The 27,969-nt window shown below is 34.7% G+C and overlaps 1 protein-coding gene across 31 annotated transcripts in view; it reads left to right on the forward strand.

Annotated features, from left to right (window-relative positions):
* Positions 1-27,969, forward strand: part of NLGN1 (neuroligin 1) — a 916,720-nt gene that overhangs the window by 393,667 nt on the left and 495,084 nt on the right. For 16 of the 31 annotated variants that reach the window (XM_045385085.3, XM_045385080.3, XM_045385077.3 and 13 more), the window contains 2 exons: positions 17,646-17,705; positions 25,845-25,997. In XM_045385085.3, the coding sequence (XP_045241020.2) occupies positions 17,646-17,705; positions 25,845-25,997 (213 nt within the window). The remainder of the gene's footprint in view (positions 1-17,645; positions 17,706-25,844; positions 25,998-27,969) is intronic. The other 15 variants (XM_005546411.5, XM_045385087.3, XM_045385092.3 and 12 more) reach the window with 1 other exon arrangement.

Raw genomic sequence — 27,969 nt, forward strand, 5'->3', positions numbered from 1 at the left:
GTATGGAAACATGTTCTAGTGTATTTTACATCCAAAAAAAGTTGTCATAATGTTTTTCATTCCTTCGTTTGTTTTTTGAGACAGAATCTTGCTCTGTCGCCCAGGCTGGAGTGCAGTGGCGCGATCTTAGCTCACTGCAACCTCTGCCTCACGGGATTCAGCGATTCTCCAGCCTCAGCCTCCTGAGTTGTTGGGATTACAGGTATCCACGACCCTGCCAGGCTAATTTTTGCATTTTTAGTAGAGACAGGGTTTCACCATCTTGGCCAGGCTGGTTTCGAATTCCTGACCTCAAGTGATCTGCCCACCTCAGCATCCCAAAGTGCTGGGATTACAAGCATGTTACAATGTTTTTCGAAGAGATCTGTTTTATAGTGTTCTGGTAATGTTTCTTAAAGGTAGAAACTATGTCTAAAATAATCTGTGTAAAATGTTTGATTATGTAGCACGTTTACCTAGAGGAATTTAACTTTTCAATAAAATTTTAGCACTAATAAATATGCACTGATTGGAGTCATAAAATGTATGGAGCACTGATTATGTGCTAGGTAATGTACTCAGAACTTTACATCTATAATTTTCACACCAATTGACAATAAGTTGCTTTTGTCTACATTTTCACTTGAGGAAATAAGCCTTAGAGACTTAGATTATAGAATAGATATTCTAAGTGTAAAACTTGAGTTTCAACAGAATATGTTGAAAAATAAGGAAGGTGAATATTAACATCTCTCCATGGAAAATGGTAGTTGTATTCTGTCTGGAAGCCACAAAGGACTAGGTAATTTCCGGGAGTATTTTCATTGACAGACTGGATCTGAGAGAGGGTATAGATCACGGGAGCTTCTTTCACCTGCCTCCTGTCCCACAGGCACGCTCAACAGGGACATACAGAGGGAAGTGGCCACACTGAGATACCTACCCCATAATTCTTATATAAATAGGAGAAAGAAAGATGCACACACACAGACCATACCTAGAGGCAGAGACAGACAGAAAGGCAGACAGAGAGAAAGACAGAGAAAGAGAGTGGGAGACAGAGAGAGGAGAGAGAAACAGAAAGAGAGAAAGACACCTTCAGAAACCCAAAGTCAGAGAGAGCCACTACAGAGACCTTGACACTGTGATATGATCAGAAAGGAACACAGGCATACAGAGGGATCACATGGTGTCAAAGCATTCTGAAGAAGAAGAGAGACTCATAAAAGAAGATTTGTAAATACACACAACAGATAGAAAACATTGTAGAAGCACACATCTGGCCAGAGAGATAAACAAGGCAGAGCAAGGCACGCAAATAAGCATCAGCAAGACACAATTAGGCAGTCTTATACATACAGAGACATATGCACAGAAAACAAAGTGAATGGTATGAGCCTCCACATGGGAAGAATGAAACATGTTAAACTAGACAAAAGAAAACACACATTAACACACACAAAAAAATACATAGACAGAGGCAGAAATGACATTTATGCACACAAACATAGACATACACACACATAACAAGACAGACATAGATACCCATAGTCTGACAACAATAAGAATCAGACTTTATTTCTGGCTATAATAATAATTCAAAAGCTGCCCCACTTCCCTGGCTTCTGCACTCGGCAGGGGGCCAAGAATTCCTTGTTTCCCAGGTCACAGAAGGCGCCATCACCCTTGGATCATGGTGCCTCATTCTTACTGTGTCTTTCTACTTCTGTTCATTTCATTATGTTCTAGTGAGCCTATTTCTCCCACTCCTTGGCATTTATTCCCCATCAATATATCTTGATAATTTCCACATCTTCCTTACAATACATTCCTTAATTTTTCTAAAAATATGTTCCAAATCACTGCAGGTTGGGTTCATTGTTTTATCTAAAAATGATTTTCTTCCGGGCCGGTGCGGTGGCTCAAGCCTGTAATCCCAGCACTTTGGGAGGCCGAGATGGACGGATCACGAGGTCAGGTGATCAAGACCATCCTGGCTAACACGGTGAAACCCCGTCTCTACTAAAAAAAAAAAATACAAAAAAACTAGCCGGGCGAGGCGGCGGGCGCCTGTAGTCCCAGCTACTCTGGAGGCTGAGGCGGGAGAATGGCGTGAACCCGGGAGGCGGAGCTTGCAGTGAACTGAGATCCGGCCACTGCACTCCAGCCCGGGCGACAGAGGGAGACTCCGTCTCAAAAAAAGTAATAAAAATAAAAATAAAAATAAAAATGATTTTCTTCTCCCAGTCTTAGTTTTACTAAAGTCTGATATAATATTGTACAAGATAGTAGGGTGGGCATTTTTTGGTAATATATGGACCCCAAAGAATCTAAAATATTGTCAGTATTAAATAAATTTTAAACCAACATGGTACAAAATATTTTGAGATAGAGATTATTTATTGACTAAATTTCTAAGTAAATAGATATTTTAATGGCATACAGAGGCATATACGTATGCATAGTTGGGTTTATATATATACATATATATGTAAAATATATGTGTTTATCTGTAAAGGTATATGTATAATCTCTCATCTATTTGCAGTATTCTTACAAAATAAAGCTTTGTTTGGGAGTAGACTGTACTGTTTCTTCCCGGCATTGTCTTCTCAAAGAGAAGTTATCATTTGAGTTGAGCTTATAGTGTCAAACATTTCCAGCTGTTGTGCCTCATAGCTAAGCATGTACACAATGTGATCAATTTTATATATTTATGTACAACTTTTCATTTTACTCTCCAGTGAGAGGTAAAAGAGGAAAGGGTCCAAATCTTGCAAATAGAAAAAGGGTCTGGACTTCAAGTTTTCCTCAAAATGTGGTACATAGACCTCATTCAACATTAAATTGTTGAATTCTAGGCTCTACTCTGACCAACCTCAGGGGATAAGAGGGTTAGGAAATGTCATTTTTAATAAGCTCCCTAGGTATTTTTTATGCACATCATGTGGAGAAGTACTGTCTAGAGAACGGAATTTTATTGATTTTTGTACAGGGATTAAATCTGAAAGCTATGTACCAATGCAGAGGGAGGGCCATGTGGGACAGTATTATGGCTGTGAATTTTGTACATTAAAATTGCCCTGAATATCCCTATGTATTTCCTTTTCTTTCCTACTTTTTTTTTAAGTACCAAACCATTTTGATCTATGATCTCGTTCTCGTATGTTTTCTTACTGCCCTTCTGATTAACGAGAAATGTCCAGAATAATTAAGCTGCCAACAGAAACAAATTTCTACTTCATTTCAACAAAATAGTATTGAAAATCATTCTTTCTCAATGGAAAGTTATCTTTAGGTGATTCGCAAAGGAGAAGTGAACCCATGTATCATATGTGTGTAATACACACACACACACACAATCATATACATAAATATGTATAGTATTTATATTTATAAATCAAACACTACTGCCGTGCTTAATAGTATATGAATCATTCTGGCCTAATTATATGTAACTAAAACATTAGATACTATTTCTTAACCTGTATCAGAAAAAATGAATTTTAATACTAAGTAAATACAGACGCATTCATATGCAAAGAAAATATGTATAGGAATGGTAACGTAGAAAACAGATATGGGGCAGGGCACAGTGGCTCATGCCTGTAATCCTAGCATTTTTGGAGGCCGAAGAGGCGAGGAGGGTGGATCACCTGAGGCCTGAAGTTGGAGACCACCTGGCCAATATAATGAAACCCCGTCTCTATTAAAAATACAAAAAAATAGTCGGGCATGGTGGCAGACACCTGTAATCCCAGCTACTTGGGAGACTGAGGCAGGAGAATTACTTGAACCCCGGGAGGGCGGAGTGGAGGAGAGGTGCTGCTGAGGTTGCAGTGAACCGACATCGCACCATGTCACTCCAGCCTGGGCAACAAGAGCAAAACTCCGTCTCAAAAAAAAAAAAAAAAAAAAAAAAGGAAAAAAGAAAAGAAAAGAAAAGAAAAGAAAAAAACAGATGCTGGAGTGATTATTCCCTTATAAGACTTATTTACCCAAATAATTCAGTATTGAGTACTCAAAATTGCAGTTTCTCTTAGTGTATTTAAAATTTACAAACATTAATTCATGTGCAAAGTTTTAAAAACATCTCTTGCCTAAAGTCAATTGCATATTTTTATTACTTTAAATTTTAATACAGCTGTTTCTATCTTTCTATACTAAAATAAAAAGTCTGTGATATTCAGGATATGGCTGTTTATTTAAATGTGAAATATTTCACAAAATCAAATGCGATTTCCACATATTTTTTTTTTCTTTTTTTTTTTTTTTTTTTTTTTTGAGACGGAGTCTCGCTCTGTCGCCCAGGCTGGAGTGCAGTGGGGCGATCTCGGCTCACTGCAAGCTCCGCCTCCCGGGTTCATGCCATTCTCCTGCCTCAGCTTCCCGAGTAGCTGGGACTACACGGCCGGCTAATTTTTTTGTGTGTTTTTAGTAGAGTCGAGGTTTCACTGTGTTAACCAGGATGGTCTCGATCTCCTGACCTCATGATCCGCCCGCCTCGGCCTCCCAAAGTACTGGGATTACAGGTGTGAGCCACTGTGCCCAGCCGATTTCCACGTATTCTTAAAAATATACTTTTTTTTGTAGAAATACTGGAGACTAAATGGAAAAGTATTTATATTGGTAAAGATATTTTTCTTCAAAGGAAATCTTGGCTGCCAGTAGTTAATATTAGTATTAAATATGGTATATTTAATAAATGTTATTATTCTGGACTCTTACAAAAAGTAGCTTGATCTGAGACATTTTAGTAGCTTAAAGGGAAGAATGAAAATGTAAGGAAGGAGAAATCAATAAAGCAAGGGGCCTCTTATCCCATATTGATTCCTGTAATCCAGCAACCATTAAATACGTCAATAAGACTCTTTTAAGATGGCATGTTTATGTTTTGAAGATCAAATACTTTAATTTGTTCATGGGTTTCCCAAACACAATTAATACACAAGATAGAAGGTAGGCTTTCAGTGACAATGTTTCCGATGTTTTTGAGCTGATCACAGCAAAGGTGCATTGTAAATGAAATTATGCTCAAGCAGTTGCTTCTTGCAGTGCTGGTGAACATAAATGCCTTTCAAACATTATCACAGATTATGAAAATAGGGCTAGAACATTGAGGCTGGTGAGTAATGAGCAAAAATATTTTAATAGTCAAATAATTAAAAAAATAGCATCATCCAGAATCTCATTCTTATTTTCCATAAAAAAAATCGGCTTTTTAACTGCATAAAATTTTAGAAATACAGCTTTGTCCCAAAGCTGCCCATTTTCTCCTTAATGAATATTATTACAATGGAAATAAAGAATTCTGTGACATTTTACCTTTAAATTTTCTGTATTTTTTTCTAATGCTATAAACCCAGACTTGACATTTTGCAAAAAAGAAAAAAAGAAAATTTTTTCTTATCTTCATTTGCTGGTAATCAATTTCAAATGTATAATGACTAAATATTAAATAGTAAATGGATAAAAAAATATTAAATACATTTAGAACCTTCACTTTTTAAAATGCAACACAAAATATCAATTGATTTTCTACTGTAGCTGTTCCATTGTCAACCTATTTTTTTTTCTTTTTAGTTTTTAATTTATTGTGTGGTAGTAAAAATTTTTAATATTTATTGTGTCCTCAATATATACCAGACTCTATTCTAAGAGCTATAGATGTATTACGGCCTTTTTTTTTTTTTTTTTTTTGAGACAGAATCTCGCTCTGTCGCCCAGGCTGGAGTGCAGTGGCCGGATCTCAGCTCAATGCAAGCTCCGCCTCCCGGGTTTATGCCATTCTCCTGCCTCAGCCTCCCGAGTAGCTGGGACTAGAGGCGCCCGCCACCTCGCCCGGCTAGTTTTTTGTATTTTTTAGTAGAGACGGGGTTTCACCGTGTTAGCCAGGATGGTCTCGATGTATTACGGCCTTTAATCTCATAAATGACCGTATGAAATTGATATAAATTATTTCTATTCCAAATTAACTAATGAAAAAAAAAAAAATCAAGAACTAGAGTTGTTAAGTAACTGGCCAAAAGTCTAACAGCAGGTAGAGTGGTGGAGTCAGGAAGCAAAATCGAGAAATCTTACTCCAGCTGAATGCAGTGGCTTGAGCTTGTAGTTCCAGCTGTTGGAGAGGCTGAGGGAGGAGGATCACTTGAGCCCAGGGGTTGGAGGCTGTAGTGACCCATGATCACGCCTGTGAATAGCCACTACAATAATCCAGCCTGGATTACACAGCAAGACCCCATTCTGAAAAAAAAAAAAAAGACCTGATTGCAGAACCTGTGTTCTTCATAGCCAATAAGAAACAAAGAATTTTGGCCAGGCACGGTGGCTCATGCCTGTAATCCCAGCGCTTTGGGAGGCCGAGGCGGGTGGATCACGAGGTCAGGAGTTCGAGACTAACTTGGCCAATGTGGTGAAACTCTGTCTCTACTAAAAAAAATACAGAAAATTAGCCAGGAATGGTGGTGCGTACCTGTAGTCCCAGCTACTCAAGAGGCTGAGAAAAGAGAATTGCTTGAACCTGGGAGGCAGAGGTTACAGTGAGCTGAGATCTCGCCACTGCACTCCAGCCTGGGCGACACAGTAAGACTCCATCACAAAAAAAAAAAAAAAAAAAAAAAGGAAAGTTTTCATTAAGAAGAAGTGTGAAGTGTGTATGCACTTTTTTTCCTGAAAATAATACAAATACAAATACAGCTAGTCCTTTGTGTTGTGACCATGCTTCTTTTCTTTAGTAGTCCCCACTATTTCCAGCTCACTTAATACGTATGACATTAAACTTCCACATTACACGTGAAAAGGCTTTGCAGAGCTTTCACAAACACCATCATATTTGATCCTACCACAATCTCCCAAGGTGGATAGAACACATTGTCTCTTCCTTTTTATAGCCAAAGAAATGAAGGCTCAGAGATAGAAAATGACTTGAACAATGTCATATGGATTATTACCTAAGATATAAGAGGCAGAGTTCAAACTAGACCCCAAGGCTTCTGTTAATAACTTGGGCTCTTTGACTACAGAATTTAGCATCTGTAATTTAGGGATGAACCCTCTCATGCTGGTGAGGCCTCTGTGTAGTGTGGGAGCAACTGACTCACAGCTTCACAGTCTGGGCATAGTGTACGGTGGTCCACACTCCACCCATCCTTCCTGGGATTAAGCAATAAACTAAAGTTCACCTTCAAACCTTTGTATTTGAATAGAACACATTTTCTTTGTTTTTCCCAACTGTCTCACCTCCGTGCAGCTAATTTAGTTCTGCTTTCTCAGCATCTCTTTTGGGGACGGCACCTGTGAGCTTCATCCCTTCTGCAGAGCACAGTCCCTACCCATGTCTTTTTTTAATCCTTTGTTGTCATAACCATGCCTTTCTTTCCTCATACCATAGAAGGCACATCTTGCTCTCTACCTTCCACCCACATTTATAATTGTTTCTTTTATTTTTTTTCTCATCATTTCAATGTACCTTATGCCATGTAATAAATGAGCAACAGATTTACCCTGAGTGGTTAGAGAGTTTGAAATATATATATGTCTGTGTATGTGTGTGTGTGTGTAAATATATGTATGTATGTGTATGTGTGTATGTATGTATCCCAGTGAAGCACTCCTCTTGGATTTAAACTGCTATTCTATTATTCTCCCTAAAGTGGTTGCACGGAATAGTGTGAATGGTGTGAATTCCAAAGTAATACAGAGCTGAGTCCATATCCTGACTTCCCATGTATTAGATAGAGGATATTGGACAAATTTGTCATCTTTCTAAGCCCTAGATTCCTTCTCAACCACCCATAATTCAGTGATAATTATCATGACTCTCACTGTATTCTCTTTACAGATCAGGCATTATACTAGGTATTTCACATTCAGAATATTGAATTGCTATGAAAACGTTATTATGCAAGTATTATTCTGATTTACATTTAAAGAAACTAATAATAGAGAGGATAAGAAAACTACCAAGGTCATATAGCTGGCAGGTAATTTAGTGGCAACAACATAATTATAAAGTTTTTCTTTTTTAAGTGCATATCATACCAGAAGGTACATGTGTGAGTATGGTTGTGTGTGAACGTGTGTGTGTATTAAGGATTTGCTTTGAGGTGATGGATAGAAGAGAGGGTAAAACAAATATTTAACTAAACTTATCTATGCTAATCCTTGTAGGAGGCACTTTTAATTATTATCACAATATTTTTTAAAGAGCATGGCATTGTCTTCTGAGATGCTGTGAGATTAGAAAACATGTCAAAGGTTACACAACTAGCATATGAAAGAGCCCCAGATCCAAACCTATGTATATATCTGTCTCTAAGCCCTTTATGACACAGAAAAATTATCAATTAGTATTAACGTATAATTTAGGAAATATCTTTTACAGTCTTAGACTTCTAGATTTGGAAATATCTTTGAGAATAATTCAGAGGTGATAACAAACATATAAGTTGTCTACAGTAGTTAAAAAGGAATCTGCATAGCGTACTGTGACTGGGTGTGGTAGCCCTACCGATGTCAAACATCAACTCTTTAGTTTCCTAATCATGCTACAGTAAGGGTACCCTGGGAAATGGCCCCAGACAAAGCAAATTGGGTGCTTGAGTAGAAGGACTCTGACAGTTCTGGGCAGTTGTTTTTCACCAACCTGTACAAGCATTTCACTCTCTCATTGGCCTGTATGACCATCCGTTAGTCCTAGCTACTCTTGCCCTTATTTTACATCTGGTTAATTATTTAATTTTTCCAAGCTTTAATATTTATTCCACATACCACCCAATTTAATAATATCCACTACTGAAAAATTATCCGATTTAACGGATATTACTTATTTAGTTTGAACTCTAGGATCTTTTGTCCTTTCAAAACCATTGGCTTGTTTTTAAGTTTCTTCTGTTTTTTTTTTTTTTCTTTTAAAGGCACTTCAATAAATATTTTTCTTTTTTTTTTTATTTAAATTTCAATTGCATCTAGATAAAGTGTTGCTTAGGGTATTGCTAAAGGCTTTCCAGTTGTAATATGATTATAAAAAATCAGTTGATTTATAGTTTGCTTAAAACAGGCCTATGCTACACCCACACCCAATTTTTCCTTTTCTCTGCTTGTCTTTACTGCTATGTGACTTATTGTATAGGAGCTAACCAGACTGGGTGAGAGGAAAACTGAGATCTAGACCTAGCTCTGCCTCTGACTAGCTGTGAGTCCTGGGCAAAATCTGTTACACACTCTACTTTTGTTTCTCCACCTGGGAAATGAGGAGTTCCATAGTCACTCAGTAGGGTCATTTCTAGCTCTAGTGTTCTATGAATCTGGGCACATGACCACTGGATTCCAAGTGTTTCTACAGTATGTAGTATATGCTTAACATTTATTGCATCATGTGAGATAGACAGAGGCAGAGAGAGAAAGGGGCAGAGATTGTGTACCCAAAATACTCTATCCTGCATGGTAAAAGAGGATCAACTCACGTGGAATAGCACAGAAAGTATGAAAAGAGTGAAATTGTGCTTCATTGAGAATCAAAGATGTTTAGCAAGGAGAGGCATGTGTGAGACCAGAAACTGTTAAGAAGTCATTTCAGGGGAATAGACGCTCACTGTCAGAGAGCTCATCCTTCACTGGCTTATTTCCAGTGAGACCCACTGAGAAAATAGGATCTTCATAATTACTGCTTCAATCTTTTTGTCTCACTTATGAAGATAAAATTTAGTAATGCCAAAAAAATTAAGATATTTTTATAGTCAGGTCTTGTTGGTCTGTAGAGAGCTCTCTCTCTCATTCATATCCTGAAGACAGCATTTTGGGCCAAAATACAAAGTAATACTCCTTTCTTTTCAATGATAAATGTTCTTACACATTATTCTAGAGGAGACTCTCCATGTTTGCACTACCTTTCCTCCTCTCTGAGGTGAGTTGATTATAATGAGAACTTGAAGGAATCAGACATATGGAATAAAAGACACAAGGTCTAAGGATGAAGTCACTGTTTTGTTCAACAGCACAAGACTCACAATAAAAAAAAAAAAAAAAGAAAAGAAAAGAAAAGATGTATTTTGGAAAGCAATGGAACTTAGAGATAAAATGTGCAAATAGTAAGAGGGTCTTATGGGCTGGATTGGAGCATTTAGTATATGACAATAAGAATAAAGAAATAGTAAAGACTTTTAAGGAGAGTACTGAAACAATGAAAGTCATGTTTAAATTACATTAATCTGCACTGCATTTTTAAAAATGTATTTTACATGACTAGCTCCCATTTGGAATAGAAAATATCTTATTTTTGCTCATGAATTTTGAAAACATCAAAACTAGTGTTAAACCATATTTAGTTTTCATCTGTCTTGTTTTAGCTATTTTAAAATTCACAGTACAAGATTCACTATGTCTAAGTAAGACTTTAGGTTTTTAAGTTCCTGTTAGTTCTCCTAGAGTGCTTGCAATTTTAGTCTCAGAAGGAGTTGAATGTGTGCACATTTTAGCTGATGTTAATTTACAATGATTAAATCATTTTTCGCTTTGGGTTTGCCACTATTAATAACTACAACTTCAAAAAACCTATGGAATACAAAATGGATTGGGAGAGACTCTAGAGTCTGCATGATGGTGGAAGCTACCAAGAGCTTTCTACAATAATTCAATCGTGTGGTAATGGTGGCCACTGACTAGGCTAACAGTAGGGAGTGTTTAATGACAGGAATGAGATTTCCCTGGGAAATCCGATGAAATATGATGAGAGCAAAGGAAGAAAGAGGGAATAGTTACATATTATTTCTAGATTTAGAGTTTAGAGACAGAGGGAAGGGTTACACCTCTGAAGCAAGACCTATGTTGGAAGGAAAATGGTCTTTGAAGGTGGAGACGATGGTCATCCTTGTTGTACTGAGATGTTGGTGAAATATCCAAGTAGAAATTGTTGCAGAATATTGTATCTTTGTATGAATATAACATTAATTAAAATATGTTAATTATTAGGCAAAGTGAATTTAACTTTAAATACATATTTAATCAAAATTTTAGAAATATTTATAAAATTTCAGAAGTGCTAGAGTCTTGAATTTTACTTTTTGGTGACATTAGTTTTACTTGCAAACACAAATGGAATAAGACCTCAGAGGCTCCTTTTTCATCATCTAATTTCACTTCCATAAAGCTATTCTTGTCTGATGAGAACATAATGCAGGCTTCTGTATAAAATATTCCCTGTCATATTTCTGAGAATGATTTTGCCTCTTTTTGATTCTTGTGTTTAAGACTCAGGGCAGAGTTTATCAGTGTGTGCTTAAACCCTGTAAATGGCTTCCATTGCTTTTAAGATTAAGACAAAAATCCTCCAGCTGAAGGGGCTGCATGTTCTAGTTGAGTCTTATCTGGCTCTTCGTCCTCATCACCCACCACTCTCTTTTCTACTTCTTGTATGCCAGCCACAGGACCTCCAGGCTTCCTCTCTTTTGGGGCCTTTCTATGTACTGTTCTCTTGGCCTGAAATCTTCTTTCCCCCCTACCTCCTCATACCCAGCCCTTTGTCTGCCTGGTGTCTACTCATCTTTCAGCCTCCAGGCCACATTGCACCTAGTCACTGAAGATTTCCCAGACTCAGCCAGGTCACCTTGTATAACATGTCATAGCACCAAGACTTTTTCCTTGACACTCATCACAATTTTTAAGTATATGTGTATGTATATTTGCTTCAGGTCTCTTTGCTCAGGTCTAATTTTCATGAATGTAGTTGTCTTGTCTGTTTTGCTCCTCCATTTATCCTTTTTGCCTAATGTACCATATATTTGTTAAACAGCTGGATGACAGAATATTGAAACCATGGCAGGGAGGTTGGATTATTGATGCCATCCCAATCCCATCTTCATTGAAATAGCTCTGGATGTCTAGTGGCACTTGTGTCCTCACATGACTCCTGCTCTAGATGCAACTTTGAATAATACTTGGAAAGTCAGGGCAATGGAGAGTGTGTCTTCACAAAGTGGGAAAGGGTTTATAGAGTATCCAGAAGCATTTCTCCAGAATAAAAGGAACATCAGTTTGAGATTCTTCAGGCTGTAGAAATACTGCATCTGCACTTAAAAAAAAAAAATCAAACAAATATAGTGTTAAAAATAATGAGCTTTGTAAATTTGCTGATGCTCATGTTACGGGTTAGCCTATTTTATTTACTTTTTATCCACTTAAATTCTTTCTTCCCCAGATGCTATCATTGTTATTCTAGATGGAATTGCTTTTGGCATCAAAGTGTTATGTAATCAAGGTAATTTATGGAGAAAAACTATTTTTTAAATAAATACAAATGAGCTCTTCTCAATGTACAAGACCAGAGAAAAATTCTCTTTTCCCCTTTCCTGACTTTAACATAAGATTCTCCTTTTTTTATGTTTTAAGTTGTGCTCTTGCCTCTGAAAAACTGTCTGAAGGAATATATTTTGTGTTTACGTGTCTTCTTCCAACACAAAAATAAACATAGGGTATGTTTGTTGCTTTCAGACCCTTGGAAATTGTTTCCTTCCAAAACATGTTCACATAGGAGCCATTAGCCTAAACAGACAGCTCACCTAAATGACACTCATTGTCATGAATGACAGAGTACCACCACCAAGATTTGCACTGATATGGATTCTTTTTTAAATAATCAAGTGTTCCAAAGTTCACTTCCAATATCTCATTGGAGTGGCTTGCATTGTATTTTCAGTTTAGCATAATACAAATGTATGACATTCTCAAAAATGTAATTCCCCTTTAACTGAAACATTTTCCAGAAAGAAAATTATTTTTTGGCTATGATTTCTTTATATCTAGTCATATAATCAATAGTTTTAAAAGTGTGATAACGTTTTGTGGAATAAATATAGTAATATCAAGTTAGCGAGAATGATTCCAAATCAGTCACTTTTACTCATTTCTGTATTCTCAAAAGGTATGTACTCATTTTAGTTATATAAAATTAACTAAATTTCAATGGGTAAAATTCAGTAACTTTGCAATGACAACAACTGTCATGATATCTAATTTCTTAAAACCATTTTTTAATGATTGTCAGTTTGAAAAATTCAAATATAATAATATAGTCCTATTGTTACTTAAAATGCATTGAATTCTGGCATTGTTCTCCATATGGAATACACAGATTTTTTCATATCCTCTATTCAAGTTTTATAAACTAAATTTTACCCCAAGAGAATACACCTTGAGAATATTTAGCCTGCTTCCAATTGCTCTAGAACAACAATGGCAGTATCTTAAATTCTCTCATTGTGTAGAAATGGCCTTAGGGATGCTTTACAATCAGTTTACTTCAAAGGCTGCTGGGTCAAGAGGACAGGGGAAAAGAACAAGATCACTAGCCAGGGCTTTCCATCTATCATGGTGGGACCACTGGAGCCAGAAGCTCTAAATAATCCTTAAAAATTCAGAGACTTGTTCCCTTGAGAAGGACACATTTCTTATGGCCAGCTTTTCTAAGTCAGGAGCTAATAATACCCACAACCTACTTGCTTTTTGCAGATATGTGTGACACAAAGTATGGATAATTTCTGCTGAATTGAACCCGTAATGAAGGAATTTATAATCACTTCTAATGTATTTTGAGACCCAAAGTATATTAGCCTTTCATCAAAGGGAATGATAAAAAGCAGCATTAATATGGGTGGATAGTAATTATTTCAGAGCTCATAATTATTCTCCTGTTAACTACAGAGAAATGCTGATATTTTTACTCCTTTTTTAAAAAATAAAAGGCTCTGGTCGGATTCTGAAATGTAAGAATGCATTGCACGTCCTTTACAAGAACCCGTGCTTTGAATTATGCTCATGTTAATCGAAAAGGAACTATTTTCGAATTAAATGAGTTCAAAGTTCATGGCTAGGAGTTCCCTTTACCTTGCTTAGTCCTGTTGTTTCACCACTGAATTTATTTATTGCCCATAGGAGATATAAAGTATAGTAATTACTCTCACTCCCTTTCAAAATGACAGGAGGTCTACTTTCCTATTAACTCTAATGAGAGTTATGTGTGTGTTCCTCAGGGAGGACAGACCCAGTAGAGTTTCAAGGTAGAATAAATCACTTCTACACACTGGTTTTAGTGGTCTCATTTGCTTTATATTTTGGTGCTTTGAGATATCCATTTAAACTGCTTGTATTGAAAATGCAGTATTTGTTGTTTAAAAGAAACATAAGCTGTGGTTAGAATGTTGTTAATAACTGTTATTTCTATTTGGAGGATGAATGTATGTTACCCTTTGAGGAAATGATGTTGCTCAATTTACAGGAATACACATAGGAAATGTGTAAAATGTGACTGCCTACTTTTCATAAAAAAATAATGCCAATTACCTTTTACAATATTTTCTTTCTATTTAAAATGTTTTAACATCAGTGACTACATCAGTTGTAACAGTTTAGAACAAAGGGAAAATGAGCCAGACAGCCGGATGCCCTAGGCAAGAAGGGAGCTCTAGGCAGAGGCGGTGTTTTGTTTCCAGCACGGGAAGAGGGAATCTTGAGATCATGTAGGGATCTGTTGGTAATCCACAAGCATATGTTTACCCCACTGAGGCTTGAGAAGCCGGTGTGGAGTTTCTCCGTTTGCAGCCCTGAACTCTGTAGATATTTATTCTCAGTGCCTTTAGGCATAGAGATAAAGGAAATCTGTTTTCATTCTTCTTATAATCAGTTTTGCTCAAAACTGTTACCAACCCTCCTCTTCCTAGGGCACCTTCTGAAATAAGATATGTAAAAAATTATTCAGGTTAAGAACACCCAGATGTACTGAAATCACTGAAATACTGATGTAATTCGTACTATAGGAAAACTTACTATCATCTAATAATAACATTTTATTTAGTATCAATAAATGAAGTGTATTGTGAGAAGTGGACTTAATCCTCCTCCAGGATAATCACATCCCTATGATATTGAAGCAATATTTGTATTTGTTTCGAATTCTTCAGATTTATTACAATAAAAGATGTCCTATACAAAGTATACATGCAATTATTATCTCACATCAGGTAAGAGACACACAGTTTCCTAAGTAAGGAAGGTAAAAATAACTAATGTAGCAAACAAAATCAAACTAACAGACAAAAAAACTGATCCATCAACCATGTATCCACGGAAAAACTCTCTCTGTATATACTGTCCATGACTTCTCTACATGTGCCCTCAAATAGCAACTGAGAACCTTGTCCCACATGCAAAGAAGTGGAAGATGATATTTTGACAACAATTCTCTTACTGTTGCAACTCATGTAGGCCCAAGAGCTAGCCAGTTCTAAATGCATGTAAAGTATATGGAAAGCACTGGCTCGATGGCTATATAAGCTGAATAATTTCCCCATAGAAATCATGTAAATTGACTTGGGTACCCTAGGAGGGGAAAGAAAGACAATTCCACCTGACATATTCAAGAGAGAGATCTTATAGAGTCCCGAACAAAATGAAGTGATTTAATTGTGATAGGTTTTACACATGCCTCCAAATATTAGCAAACTAATGATTCAGGAAAAAAATTTTGAGCTCACATTAATGATTTCTTAATATAGCCCAAAATTAAGCAAATTAAGTAATTTAACTAAAATTGGAAAGTAGATAGTGGTTCTGGCAGCAATAAATGCCACTGCATTTAAATTGTGTTGCTAACCAGTAAATAAAATCATAATTTCTACACAGCAGTCTAGAAAATAGAAATGTGAAAAATATATATATTTTTGCAATCTTTAGGAAATTACAGAAAAATTAAAAGCTTGAAAATATAATTTTTTAAGTCTAGTATTTTGAGGGATGCTTTGAAATTGGAAATATTTTAAATATAATATTCTGATTCAGCAATTTTAAAATTTAAATTTAAAAATGTATAGTTTTCAGAAATGTAACTATGTTGTTGCATGAATGTCAAACAATCCTAAGAGTGCCTTTTGCATTTAAACAGGGTCATGTTAAAGAAATGTAGATTTCTGTGAACTTGCAACCGAGTGTCAATTAATGTAAATTATTGCTTTATCTAGGTTTTCTGTTAATGGAATGATTGCTTGCAGGTGTGTTTATAAAAGTATATCACTTAATTTATTGTTTACCGTTTCCCTGTCTGTGTTTGAAATGACCTTGAAACCATGACCTTTCCATAGAGTAGTCAATGTGACCACTTCCCTTCAATTACTTCATCCATTTCTGCCTTTCCAATCTTCTGATCTTTGACCAGTTATTACTATTTTTCAAGGCTGTCTCCCTGAGCTGATGAAACATAACTGTATTATATCTTATTTTTTCCCTTCTGGTTTCTGGGATTGTGTTTTTCATTCTTTGGGAGTTATATAGTAAATTTAGTTTTGGAATTACAAATATAATGAATAATGATCTCGGAAAAGACTTAGAAATTTTTCTAAAAATGTTTAACAATCCTTCCCTATGAAGTGTGCTTAGGCTTATGCCTGCTTCTTTGCTACTTATGTTATTGAAATCAGTACATGACTTTCAGTCCCCTTTTCCCTCTTTTTTCTATGACTGTTATTTTATGCATGACAAAATTCTCTTGCTTACTGCTGTGTGATTGGCTGTCTTTTAACTTGAGTGTCCTGTGTTTGTAGTGACTGCTTTTTGCATGAGGATTATTAAATGTCATACAAATTAAATGGTTGTGGAACCAAAAAAAGAACGTGGGACTTCACTTGCTTTTTTGTGTGCTGAGTATGTCAATTATGTGACACTTAAAATTACTTTCATATGCCCTTTGACGTCCCCTTTGGTATGCTCCTTTATTCTTGCAAATTAGCATTGTTAAGTATAATAAAACACTTATTAAACATTCACAGTGTTTTAATACAATTATTCTCCTCAAACATGATCCTATTATAAATAACTATACTAAGCATGAAACTGCACTAAGGCATAATTCCATTATATTACTAAATTGATTATGAAATATAAGCCGTGACTCGGTAACTAGCTTAATAGCTAAACACCGACTTCTACTGATCAAACCTTTGCTCTGCCGAGTGATGAGACTATCTAGTGATACATTTGTGCAGGTTGCAAATGTCTTAAATCCACAAGTAATATTTAAATGAAAACACATGGGGAAATATTTGTGTAATGACAAGTAATTTTAAAAAGTCACAGTTTTGAAAAATTATGGATTAAAAATATGTAAAAACCAAATGTTAATGTTCTTTAAAAAAAAAGAAGAAAATAGAAAAAGAACAACTTAAAATATTCATGTCTCTGTCTTCTCTAAGGTTATTATATTGTCTCAAATTTAAGAATGAATTTGACCTACTTTTTTTTTAATGTTGTCCCCAATTTAAATTAGAAAAGACACTGAATAAATTAAGAATAAAATAAAGCTAATAAAACTTTACCTTTTTGTAGGCAATAATTTTTTTTTTTAATAAAAACATTTTCTTTGCTCATGACTTGAGTTTCAAGCCATAATGTATTTTTTATACTGGATATATTTACAACCCAAATCTTCTATGAGATATTTTGGGGAAAGGGATTTTTTTTTTTCATAAATGAAAATAGGTAATCAATTATGATGTGACCACTTCCCCACTCTTTTTGGAAATATCCTTGAGAATTTTAGTATTTATATTTATTTTTTCCCCTCAGTCTTGTTTATTCTTGAATTGTCTTTTTTTTTCCCTCCATTTCTCCGTTCTCAATCCTAGGTCCCCTTACAAAGAAACAGACAGATGATTTAGGTGATAATGACGGTGCTGAAGATGAAGGTATTTTTTTTCACCAAATCTATTTGCATGACAAGGGCCTCAATCACTTTTTCCACCCCTTTCTATTTTTTTAACTTCTTGTCTTTTTTTGAAAAGTTGTTTTTAATTCCCATTTTTGATGTGTTTTGTCTTCTTGCTTGTTGTTACATACAAATATAGAGTATTAATTTTTTTAAAAAACTGAATGTTAAGTTTTACATTTTGATACCAACCATTGAAATGTTTTAAAAAGAGGGGCATTTTTTTTTTGTTTTGTTTTCTTGAACTGACTTTTGATATGTTTCATCCCACATTTTGACTGAATTTTGTCCACCTTCTTTGAACTAACAATCTCTCCCTTGTAGTCTCTCTGTGCCCATTTTGCATGTTTTCTAATCTATGTAAATATTTTCCTGAATATTAAAATGTGTTTCATTTTTACATTCGATATTTGTTTTAAAAAAACACAGACACCCAATAAACTGAAGGACAAGCTGAAAGCTAATATAAAGTGTTTCTTGAGCAATATATTTTAGATGAAAAAATACTGTTTTCTGTTGATTTGCTTAAATGTCGCATAAATACAATTAAGTTGTATACATAAGAACAGGCATTACAACTATTTAGAAAATTGTGGTAAACATTGTACAGCCATTTAAGTATTTTGGACTCATATAGTACTTTTGATAGAGTTTGTAGCTATTTTCTTACACAAGATTCAATGAGTATTCTTTAATTTCAAAGAGACATAATTTCAAGATTGTCAAATAAAATATTCTGATTCTCAAACATTGCAACTATAAGCAATACAATATTTTCTACTTCATTAATATCAAAATTGTTTCTCCTTACAACTTTCATTTGATATACAATTCTGATTTACTCTATAAACCTAAGAACTCACTACCTAGATTGGCTTGACATTTCTGATTTCACTGTACCTTTACATGTTATTAAAGTTAGCTCATCTTTTTTGGTTCCAATCAGGATTAAAGCTTATGTTTTTTGTTTGTTTGCTTTGTTATGTTTTGTAATCCCAGGTTTCAAAGTAATTGCCAGAAATCTAGAAATTAAATCTCATAACAAAAATAATAATGTGGTAAGAAAAGTTTTCCAAAATAAAATAATCTACAGCCAGGCCAGCAGAAGTGTTTGTTCCATGAGTTGCAAGGGAACTATGGGTAAATAAATTTTTACTAAAATATTTGCATTGTTTTCATTGACATATATACATTTAATAAAGTCATTCACAACAGATAATTAAATTATAGAGGTAGAGTATTGAGAACTTAAAAATTATATTTGGTGTTAATATTTTTAAAATATGTAAGAATTATTTTGATTAAATGAAACGTATGACATTTGATTAAATATTTATTTACCACGAACACCAGCAGTGGATTAAAGATTAAACACAAAGCAGTCATTAATATTTGAAATAAATCATTATCGCTGTCCAAGAGTTATTATTCTGAATGTTAACTAGCAAAAAATAAACTTATAGTCTGAAGATGCAAATTCTGATTTCTTTAAACACTATTTGAAATTTGATGTATTCCAACATTTAGGATATGTTTTGACATTGTAGAACATTAATCACTGTCTCCAAAGCTATAAGAAGACTACTTCCACTTTCAGGCTTTGGGACTTTTTGGACCCCTTGAAAACCCTTAACTCCTAGAATTTGTTATCTAAATAATACTGAAAGCATTCGGGACTTCTTCATGTGTATCTTTGTAAAGGCCAAATTTTCCCAATTTAGGCAAAGGGTTAAAATACATTATTTTCCTATTTTAAAAATATTTTGATTGCTTATTTAATATGATTTTTTGTGTGTGTGTTAAAACAGCATCAAGTGAAGAATTTACCTATTTAGAGTAGATAAGTCTGAGCAATCATAGCTAGGCCATGTAAACCTGAACCTATTTTATAGATATGTTTTGAAGCACATTTAACATTTTTAAATAGCCATTTAAAATATTCTCAAACCCTATTAAAATGTCAGGTAGTATTCAGGTTAAGTACTAAGCCATTCAGTCACAAGAGTTATCGAATCAATAAATATTTTTAAGTAATCAAAAGCGTAGAATGTCAAAGCAGTCAATTCCAGTTCGGTCTCTTCCTCTGTGTTGTTTTGGATAATTGTTTTGAAACAAAAAAGATGAATTCAGATATCCTACAGGGGAAAAGAAACCTTTTATAGAAATGTCTGAGCATTTTAAACTCAATTCTTCTTATTATTATTTTGTAGATGTGGCTGTGAATAAAAACTGTGCTCAATATCTACATTGAATTTGTTCCAAATGTTGACTCGACATCACTGGACATAAAGCAACAAATATGAAAGACTTGATAAGTAACTTCATTTACATCAGTCAGAAGTCAGGTCATCAGATGACTTACGTGAAATTCCCCATTACTTCCCAGTTCCCCTCTACCTATTATGGGCTTGATTTCAGGTCCCAATCTCAGCCACTGAATAGTGAGGCCACCAGGCATATTGCTGGGGCTTACTGCTCACTGACTTATCCTGATGGAAGGCTTCTTTATGGAGCATTATTTGTTACTTCTGATTCTTGTGTCCCTGCTATCACTCTTTTGCCACATTTTGTCAAACACAATTATATCATTTTTCATTTAAGTTTTATAACAACTAAAAGAATGGTATATCTTTTTTTGTTTTGTTTGTTTGTTTGTTTTCTTGACGAAGTTTCCTTCTGTCACCCAGACTGGAGGGCAGTTGCATGACCTTGGCTCTCTGCAACCACCGCCCCCTGGTTCAAGCAATTCTCCTGCCTCAGCCTCCCGCGTAGCTGGGATTATAGGCGCCTGCCACCATGCCTGGCTAATTTTTTGTATTTTTAATAGAGACGTGGTTTCATCATGTTGGACAGGCTGGTCTCGAACTCCTGACTTCAGGTGATCCACCCACCTCAGCCTCCCAAAGTCCAGGGATTACAGGCGTGAGCCACCATGCCTGGCAGACTTGTGTATCTTTTTTTTTTTTTTTTTTTTTTTTTTGAGACGGAGTCTCGCTCTGTCGCCCAGGCTGGAGTGCAGTGGCCGGATCTCAGCTCACTGCAAGCTCCGCCTCCCGGGTTTACACCAATCTCCTGCCTCAGCCTCCCGAGTAGCTGGGACTAGAGGCGCCCGCCACCTCGCCCGGCTAGTTTTTTGTATTTTTTAGTAGAGACGGGGTTTCACCGGGTTAGCCAGTTTGGTCTCGATCTCCTGACCTCGTGATCCGCCCGTCTTGGCCTCCCAAAGTGCTGGAATTACAGGCTTGACCCACCGCGCCCGGTCCAGAATTGTGTATCTTTAAGATAATTCCATAGTTACAAACAAGACTAATCTGAAGTGACAAAAATGCTTCAAAGTAACATCCCAGATTTCTATCAACTTATTTTAAAAATTCAAGAAGTATTTTTTTTTTTTTTAAATTAATGGTGCTAATAGTATCTTCATATTAACATTTCAATATTTAGCCTGGGTGTGGTGGCTCACACCTGTAATGCCAGCACTTTGGGAGGCCAAGGTGGGCAGATCACTTGAGGTCAGGAGTACAAGACAAGCCTGTCCAACACGGTGAAACCCCATCTCTATTAAAAATTAAAAAATTAGCCCAGCATGGTGGTGAGCACCTATAATCCCAGCTACTCAGGAGGCTGAGGCAGGAGAATCACTTGAACCTGGGAGGTGGAGATTGCAATGAGCCCAGATTGCACCACTGCACTCCAGCCTGGGCCATAGAGCGAAAGTCCGTCAAAAAAAAAAAATAAATAAATAAAAATAAAAATAAAGTAAATGCAATTTTATATCCTGTATAGTTCCTTTTGAGACAATTTTTTGTAGATTTTGAATTTTTTAAACTAAAAAGATATGTTTAATTCTGTTATGTCCGGTTTAACAAGGAGAAATTCAGTCAACGCTTCTATGTTCATTCAGTGGTTCTGAATGATAACCTGAGGTTCGTAAAAATGACTGGAGGCACGAAAGTCTGCCTTGAAATGTTTTTTATAATAGAGAAATATATAATTGAGGCAATACTTCACAATTTCAAAACTGTTAATCCTAAAAACTCTAAAATATGGGCAATTAAATACTTCATAAGTCCTTTAAGATGGAAAAAAAAAACCCAGTAAACATATTTAATGATTATATCACTAATAATTATACACTAGGATCATTAATGGAAATTGTGATTTCAAACCCTGGTTGCCAGGCACAAATAAATCCCCATTAACTGCTCTAGATCTATTGATACTTGCTACATTGGCTTAAAATTTGAGTCTATAAGAAAGACTAAATAGGTACTAAAATTTTAAATCAAGGTGTTTACTCAGACTCCAATTTTTTTTTAAACTGTTTATGTTTAGCAAGGCTTAAAACCATTGCAAATAACAGAAATTATAAACATGCCTGGCAAACATTTGTACTTTTACTGGAACTGAGTTAGAATTTTAAAATTTCTGAGAGGGTTCTTAGAAATTTTAGTAAAGTCAATAGATGCTGTTTAAGCAAAGTAAAAAATCTTAAGTGAAAATTCATAGTTCACAAATTCTACCATATTTATAGGTGGTTAAATATGTAACGAGGTTTAAAGAGACAACTTGGTTCTAAAAAATTAATTATAAATTAATAAGCTGCATTTGATATATTTGCACAGAAGATGAATGCCCCCCTCAACATTATTATTAAAATGATGGAATTAGAAAATGGTATTCAATGGTAGTCTGTTTGATATATTAGTTTTATTTATAAAGAGTCTGGTTCTTTCTAAAAACAAATAAATACTTATAATTGAAGCTCTTTATATTTGCTATTTACATTAAAAAAAAAAAAACTCTATAAACTAAGCATAAAAGTTAAGCCTAAGATAGAAATTTGTAATAAAACATTATACAAAGTAAAGCCTGGCCAGGCGTGGTGGCTCACACCTGTAATCCCAATACTTTGGGAGGCCTAGGAGGACGGATCACCTGAGCTCAGGAGTTCAAAACCAGCCTGGCCAACATGGTGAAACCCCATCTCTATTAAAAATGCAAAATTAGCCTGGCGTGTTGGCAGGCACCTGTAATCCCAGCTACTCAGGAGGATGAGACAGGAGAATAGCTTGAACACTGGAGGTGGAGGTTGCAGTGAGCTAAGGTCATACCACTGTACTCCAGCTTGGGTGACAAGAGCAAAACTCCATCTCAAAAATAAAAACAAAATTTAAAAAGTCTAAGATGGACCACTCTGACAATGCACTATTAAAGGCTTCCAATTTTTCTTGTAACAGAAAATGTCCAAAGTTTCTATGGTTTCTCAAACTTCGTTAGCAATATAAAGGTTTGTTATGTCCAAGAATTTTACCTATTTTAGTAAGTACTATAATTACTTTTGCACCAACCTAATAATACTTTTTATAACATAAATCTCAGAGTTACTTCAAATGAAAAATATGTTTTGGAACACAGCATAAGAATCCCAGAGAACTGTATTTAAAAGAACTGCTCAATATCTTAAGTTATTAGGCAAGGCTGAAATGTGAAAAGTTTGAAAAGGCAAATTCAAATTAAGATTAACCCAAACTATCAGTAATTCTTTCAAGTCAAATTTTCAAAGGAAAATAAAAAGATACCACTCAAAATAGCTCCTAGAATCTACTGTCATATTTTCAGTGTTTTCTGACAATGTCCACTTAATTCCGTTATTAAATATAAAACGTGGCAGTTCTTCTCAATGTGTGCCTGTATTGTTTTCCAGGTGAACAGAATGGTTCTACCAAGATTTCATTACTGTTCACAGTTGGTGCTTTGTAATTCTGTGTAATTTTAATTAAAGAAGAATTCTGAAACAGCCTCCCTCTGTGCTACCTCCAAGCATACAATTAGCAGAGTACAGTGTCTGCTGTGAACAGTCAGTTAATGATTTCAGTTTAATAATTTATTATTGCTTCTTCAGTGCCAGCCACACTAGAAAAATAAGAAACTGAAACTGTATGTAGCAAACAGGCATTTAAGGTGCATGGTTTAACAATCTCAAAAGGATTACTTTCTCTGTGTAAGTCAGCCTAACATCTCCACAAGCCCCAAATCCTTATAAGTGAATGAGTACTACTTTTTTCTCCCAAGGTTTCAAGGAGAAAATAAATTTAGATTTTCCTCTTAAATGTGTCTGTGTTTAGTGAATGGTTCCTATGTCAAAATATCCTTCCCTCACTACTTAAAAACAAGACATTCTTCTCAAATATACCTTTGGGGTATTAGAGGGGTATGAGTAACTTTATACACTGGTATTAAGTCAAATTTAAATAGTCTTTTAAAAAAGGTTGTAAGTTCTGCAATGAGCTATTTCCCCAATTCGAAAATCTGGTTAACCAAGCTGAACTGCAATTCTTGAACCTAAAATGATTCTTCATTTAAAGAAATCACTTTATTATTACACTAGAGAAATCAAGGCATTTACATTACACAATCTATTTTTTACAAAAAATGCAAAGCAATCTCTAAGTAATCACTAGTTCTTTCAATAAATTTGTATTCTATTAGTCCATTCTGAAAATTGGCACCTCGATTATAAGGATGTTGGAGAGTTAAATTTGATAAAAAATTTCAAAAACAAAGGAACAAAAACATACTATTAAATTATACTTTTTAATATTGGCATAAAAAAGATAATACACTTGATGTAATTTGTTTCAATTGTGGGTATAAGAGATCATGGGCTATTATATAATAGTAATGTTTTATTTATGTATATATTCAGAGCCATATATATAGATACATATAATATTTCAAATATTTCAATCTGTATAATTCATAGATAAAACTATATTTGCTGATATACAGTTAGACTTCTCTACAGAAATCAGTACATTTTTCATATTGATTAAAATTATCTTATTTTATTTATATATTATTTCTAGATCCTTATTGAAAATTACATAATTGAGGAAAAGTATGAAAAAAGCAAATATATTTAATAAAATTCAGAGCTGTAGAAATCACTTTAGCCGTAAATTTTTTTTTTTATTATTTTTTTTTTTTTTTTGAGACGGAGTCTCGCTCTAGCCCAGGCTGGAGTACAGTGGCCGGATCTCAGCTCACTGCAAGCTCCGCCTCCCGGGTTTATGCCATTCTCCTGCCTCAGCCTCCGGAGTAGCTGGGACTACAGGCGCCCGCCACCTTGCCCCGCTAGTTTTTTGTATTTTTTTAGTAGAGACGGGGTTTCACCGTGTTAGCCAGAATGGTCTCTATCTCCTTACCTCGTGATCCACCCGTCTCGGCCTCCCAAAGTGCTGGGATTACAGGCTTGAGCCACCGCGCCCGGCATTAACCCTAAATTTTTACACTTTACATTTGAACTTAGCTCTATCCCATCCCATGTCTACAGGATAAAACATAGAGCCAAAGTGTGAAGAAGAAGAGTATATTAGCTACACAAAGAAAGTAAAAAAAATATTTGTCTGTTCTCTTCTTCCAAAGGGTAAGGGGCGCTGGATATAGTGGATGTCCTGAATTTCCCAAAAAATGTCATTCTAATGACATTCCCCTAAATGCAACAAGAGAAGCACAGATGTACATGACTTTACTGCCTAAACATTCATCTGAAATTCCTTAGGTAGTAAACTGAAACATCTTGCATAACACAATACTGTAATTATGTTCACACATTGGAGCATAAATGAGTTGATGTAATCATGTTGCATTTGACACAAAGCTTTACAGTACATAAGAAAGGATAAACAGATTGTTTTATTCACAGTAGCAATAATACCATTGTCTTTAGTTTATGGCTCATAAATGTCATGTGAAGTCTATAATAGTTTTAAAAAGTAGTCCTAAGAATCATTGCCATTCTATTTCTTTTGCTCTTACTGTCACTTGAGGAATTAATCAAAATGCACTAAAATTCATATCTAATTTTAATTTGTCTAAGTTTTATAACTCAGTTTGCAACTTGTAAACAAAATTTTGATAGAAAACAATGGATGCCTATTGCTATTTCCACAATAGCTATTTATCTGAGTTGCTTAAGAAACACTTTAATAAAAACAGCAGTTTAAGAACTATATTAAAATTATGCCCTCTTTTCTCTAAGATGGAAAATGTATTCTCTACTTCACTGTGTGTTATTTTTGAAGATAAGAAAGATTGTCAACCATTTGTTTTCCAGATATTCGGGACAGTGGGGGTCCCAAACCAGTGATGGTGTATATCCATGGTGGCTCATATATGGAAGGTACTGGAAATTTATATGATGGAAGTGTCTTGGCAAGTTATGGCAATGTGATCGTCATCACAGTCAACTATCGACTTGGGGTACTCGGTAAGAAGAATCTCTTTATCATTTTCACGACGAATCCATGAAGTATATGATGGTTTTGTTTTGATTTGTTTTGTTGTGCTTTGCTTTGTTTCACCCATGTTTTTATGCTTGTTGACGTTCTTGAACCCAAATTTTTTATAGTTTCAATGAACTCTATAGGTTGGCTTTATGATGTGAAACTAAAAGGTGATGAAATTATTTATGTTGTCATGGAATGTACTTCCTGGTTTATAAAACTCTGAAAGGCAAAATAGTAGGGCCTTATTGAAGAAGAGTTCGTCTTTGAACAAATATTTCCTTCTTCTGCTTTTCTATTTACAATAATGTAAGATTGCCTGAGGTTTGGTGTGAGCTAAGATGTAAGTTTACATTATCTTCTGGAGTATGTATATGGACTCGCTTTTGGGAATGATTGTTTGCCATTGTGATGGAGGTTTCTTTGGTTTGTTGTTATTTTGGTTCCATGATAATTAGTAATATTTTTCTGAATGTATTCTGATTGAATTATTTAATTTGAAAAAAGCATACATGGATTTTATAAAGTAAGAAAGAATTCAGTTCAATGATGCATACTCTTGCCAAAAGAATGATAAAATAAACACGAAGTGGAGATTTTTAGCTGTGACGAGAGAAATATTATTTATAAAATAACTTAGGTACTCTGAGATAGGCATGTTATCTTATGCAATAATCAGTTTTTAAAAGATAAACTTGCTATTCTAGTATATGTTTGTTATAATGTTGCCACAATTTGAGGAGTAAAATTACTGTATGATTTAGTAAAACATCTTTATCTGTGATGTACTTAACAGAATTTGCTAAAAGAGCATAATGCATCCACAAAATATTTAAATTTTTATTCTTGATTGTTCTCCAAGTCTTATCCCATACTATACACTTGAAGAAGTATAAATTATAATTTTGTTTCTACACAAAGAAGCACCTCACTCTTTCATTTTATTATCTAAAATATTCTGGAAAAGGATTTTGAATTATATTCCTTTTTATAATAATTGGTAGAATCATATCTTTTATCCATGTTAAGAATCAGAATTTTTTCCTCTTCAGTGTTATCCTAACTCCTATGCAGTCATAATTCTGTGTTTAAGCTTATCACAAAGGTAGAATAGTTTTAAAAGGTAGAATAATTTTTGTGAATCAAGTTTATAGTCTAGAGGAAGGAGACATTTTACCAATGTGAAGGTTAAGTCTCAATCATTTTCTAGTTTGCTTTTTTGAAATTTGGAGTGTGGTGAATGACCATAGATGTGCTGCATCAGTATAGGTATAAAATATTTCTGTAGCATTGATCAAATACACATGAGATCCTCCATAGTGTCTAATCATCCATTGCATCAAACATTCACATGATTTCTGTGGGCTGGGATGAGTGTCTTTCCACCAATGAAAATTCTGTGTATTAGAAGACGTACAAATGATTGCTCATAATAATTCTTGAATCTTAAATCTTGAATTCTTAAATCTTAATGTTGTCATTTGTTTCCTGTGGAACATTTTAATCGGAAGGAGGGTTTTTAATATTTTAATGCATTGAATTTTAATTGTAGTATTGTTGAGAGCTCAGTTGTTTTTGTTGATTATTATTCTTCTATTTTTCTAATTTTTCAAGTGAAAAATCCTGAGCAGTGACCAGTTTGCCAGATGAAACTTTAAATTGAAATGCTAAATTATGGTAACAGTGTTTTTAAGGACTTGAACATCCAGTTAGTCATATATATTTATTTTATTTAAGAAATGCTTTGGTCACAACTTTTTTTTTTTTTTTTTTGCCTCTTTCTGTTACTGGTTTTGATTATATAAAGCAAGATTTCATAAAATAAACTTTGTTGTTATGTTAATATAAACTTTACCCATTCTTTTTCTTTTTATGTATTCAGAACTGATGAGGACTTGACTTTGACCTGATTTTAATCCTATATTCATGCCCATGCCCCATTTTAAATGCCACACT

The sequence above is a fragment of the Macaca fascicularis genome, chromosome 2, assembly GCF_037993035.2.
Source record: "Macaca fascicularis isolate 582-1 chromosome 2, T2T-MFA8v1.1".
NCBI lineage: Eukaryota > Metazoa > Chordata > Mammalia > Primates > Cercopithecidae > Macaca > Macaca fascicularis.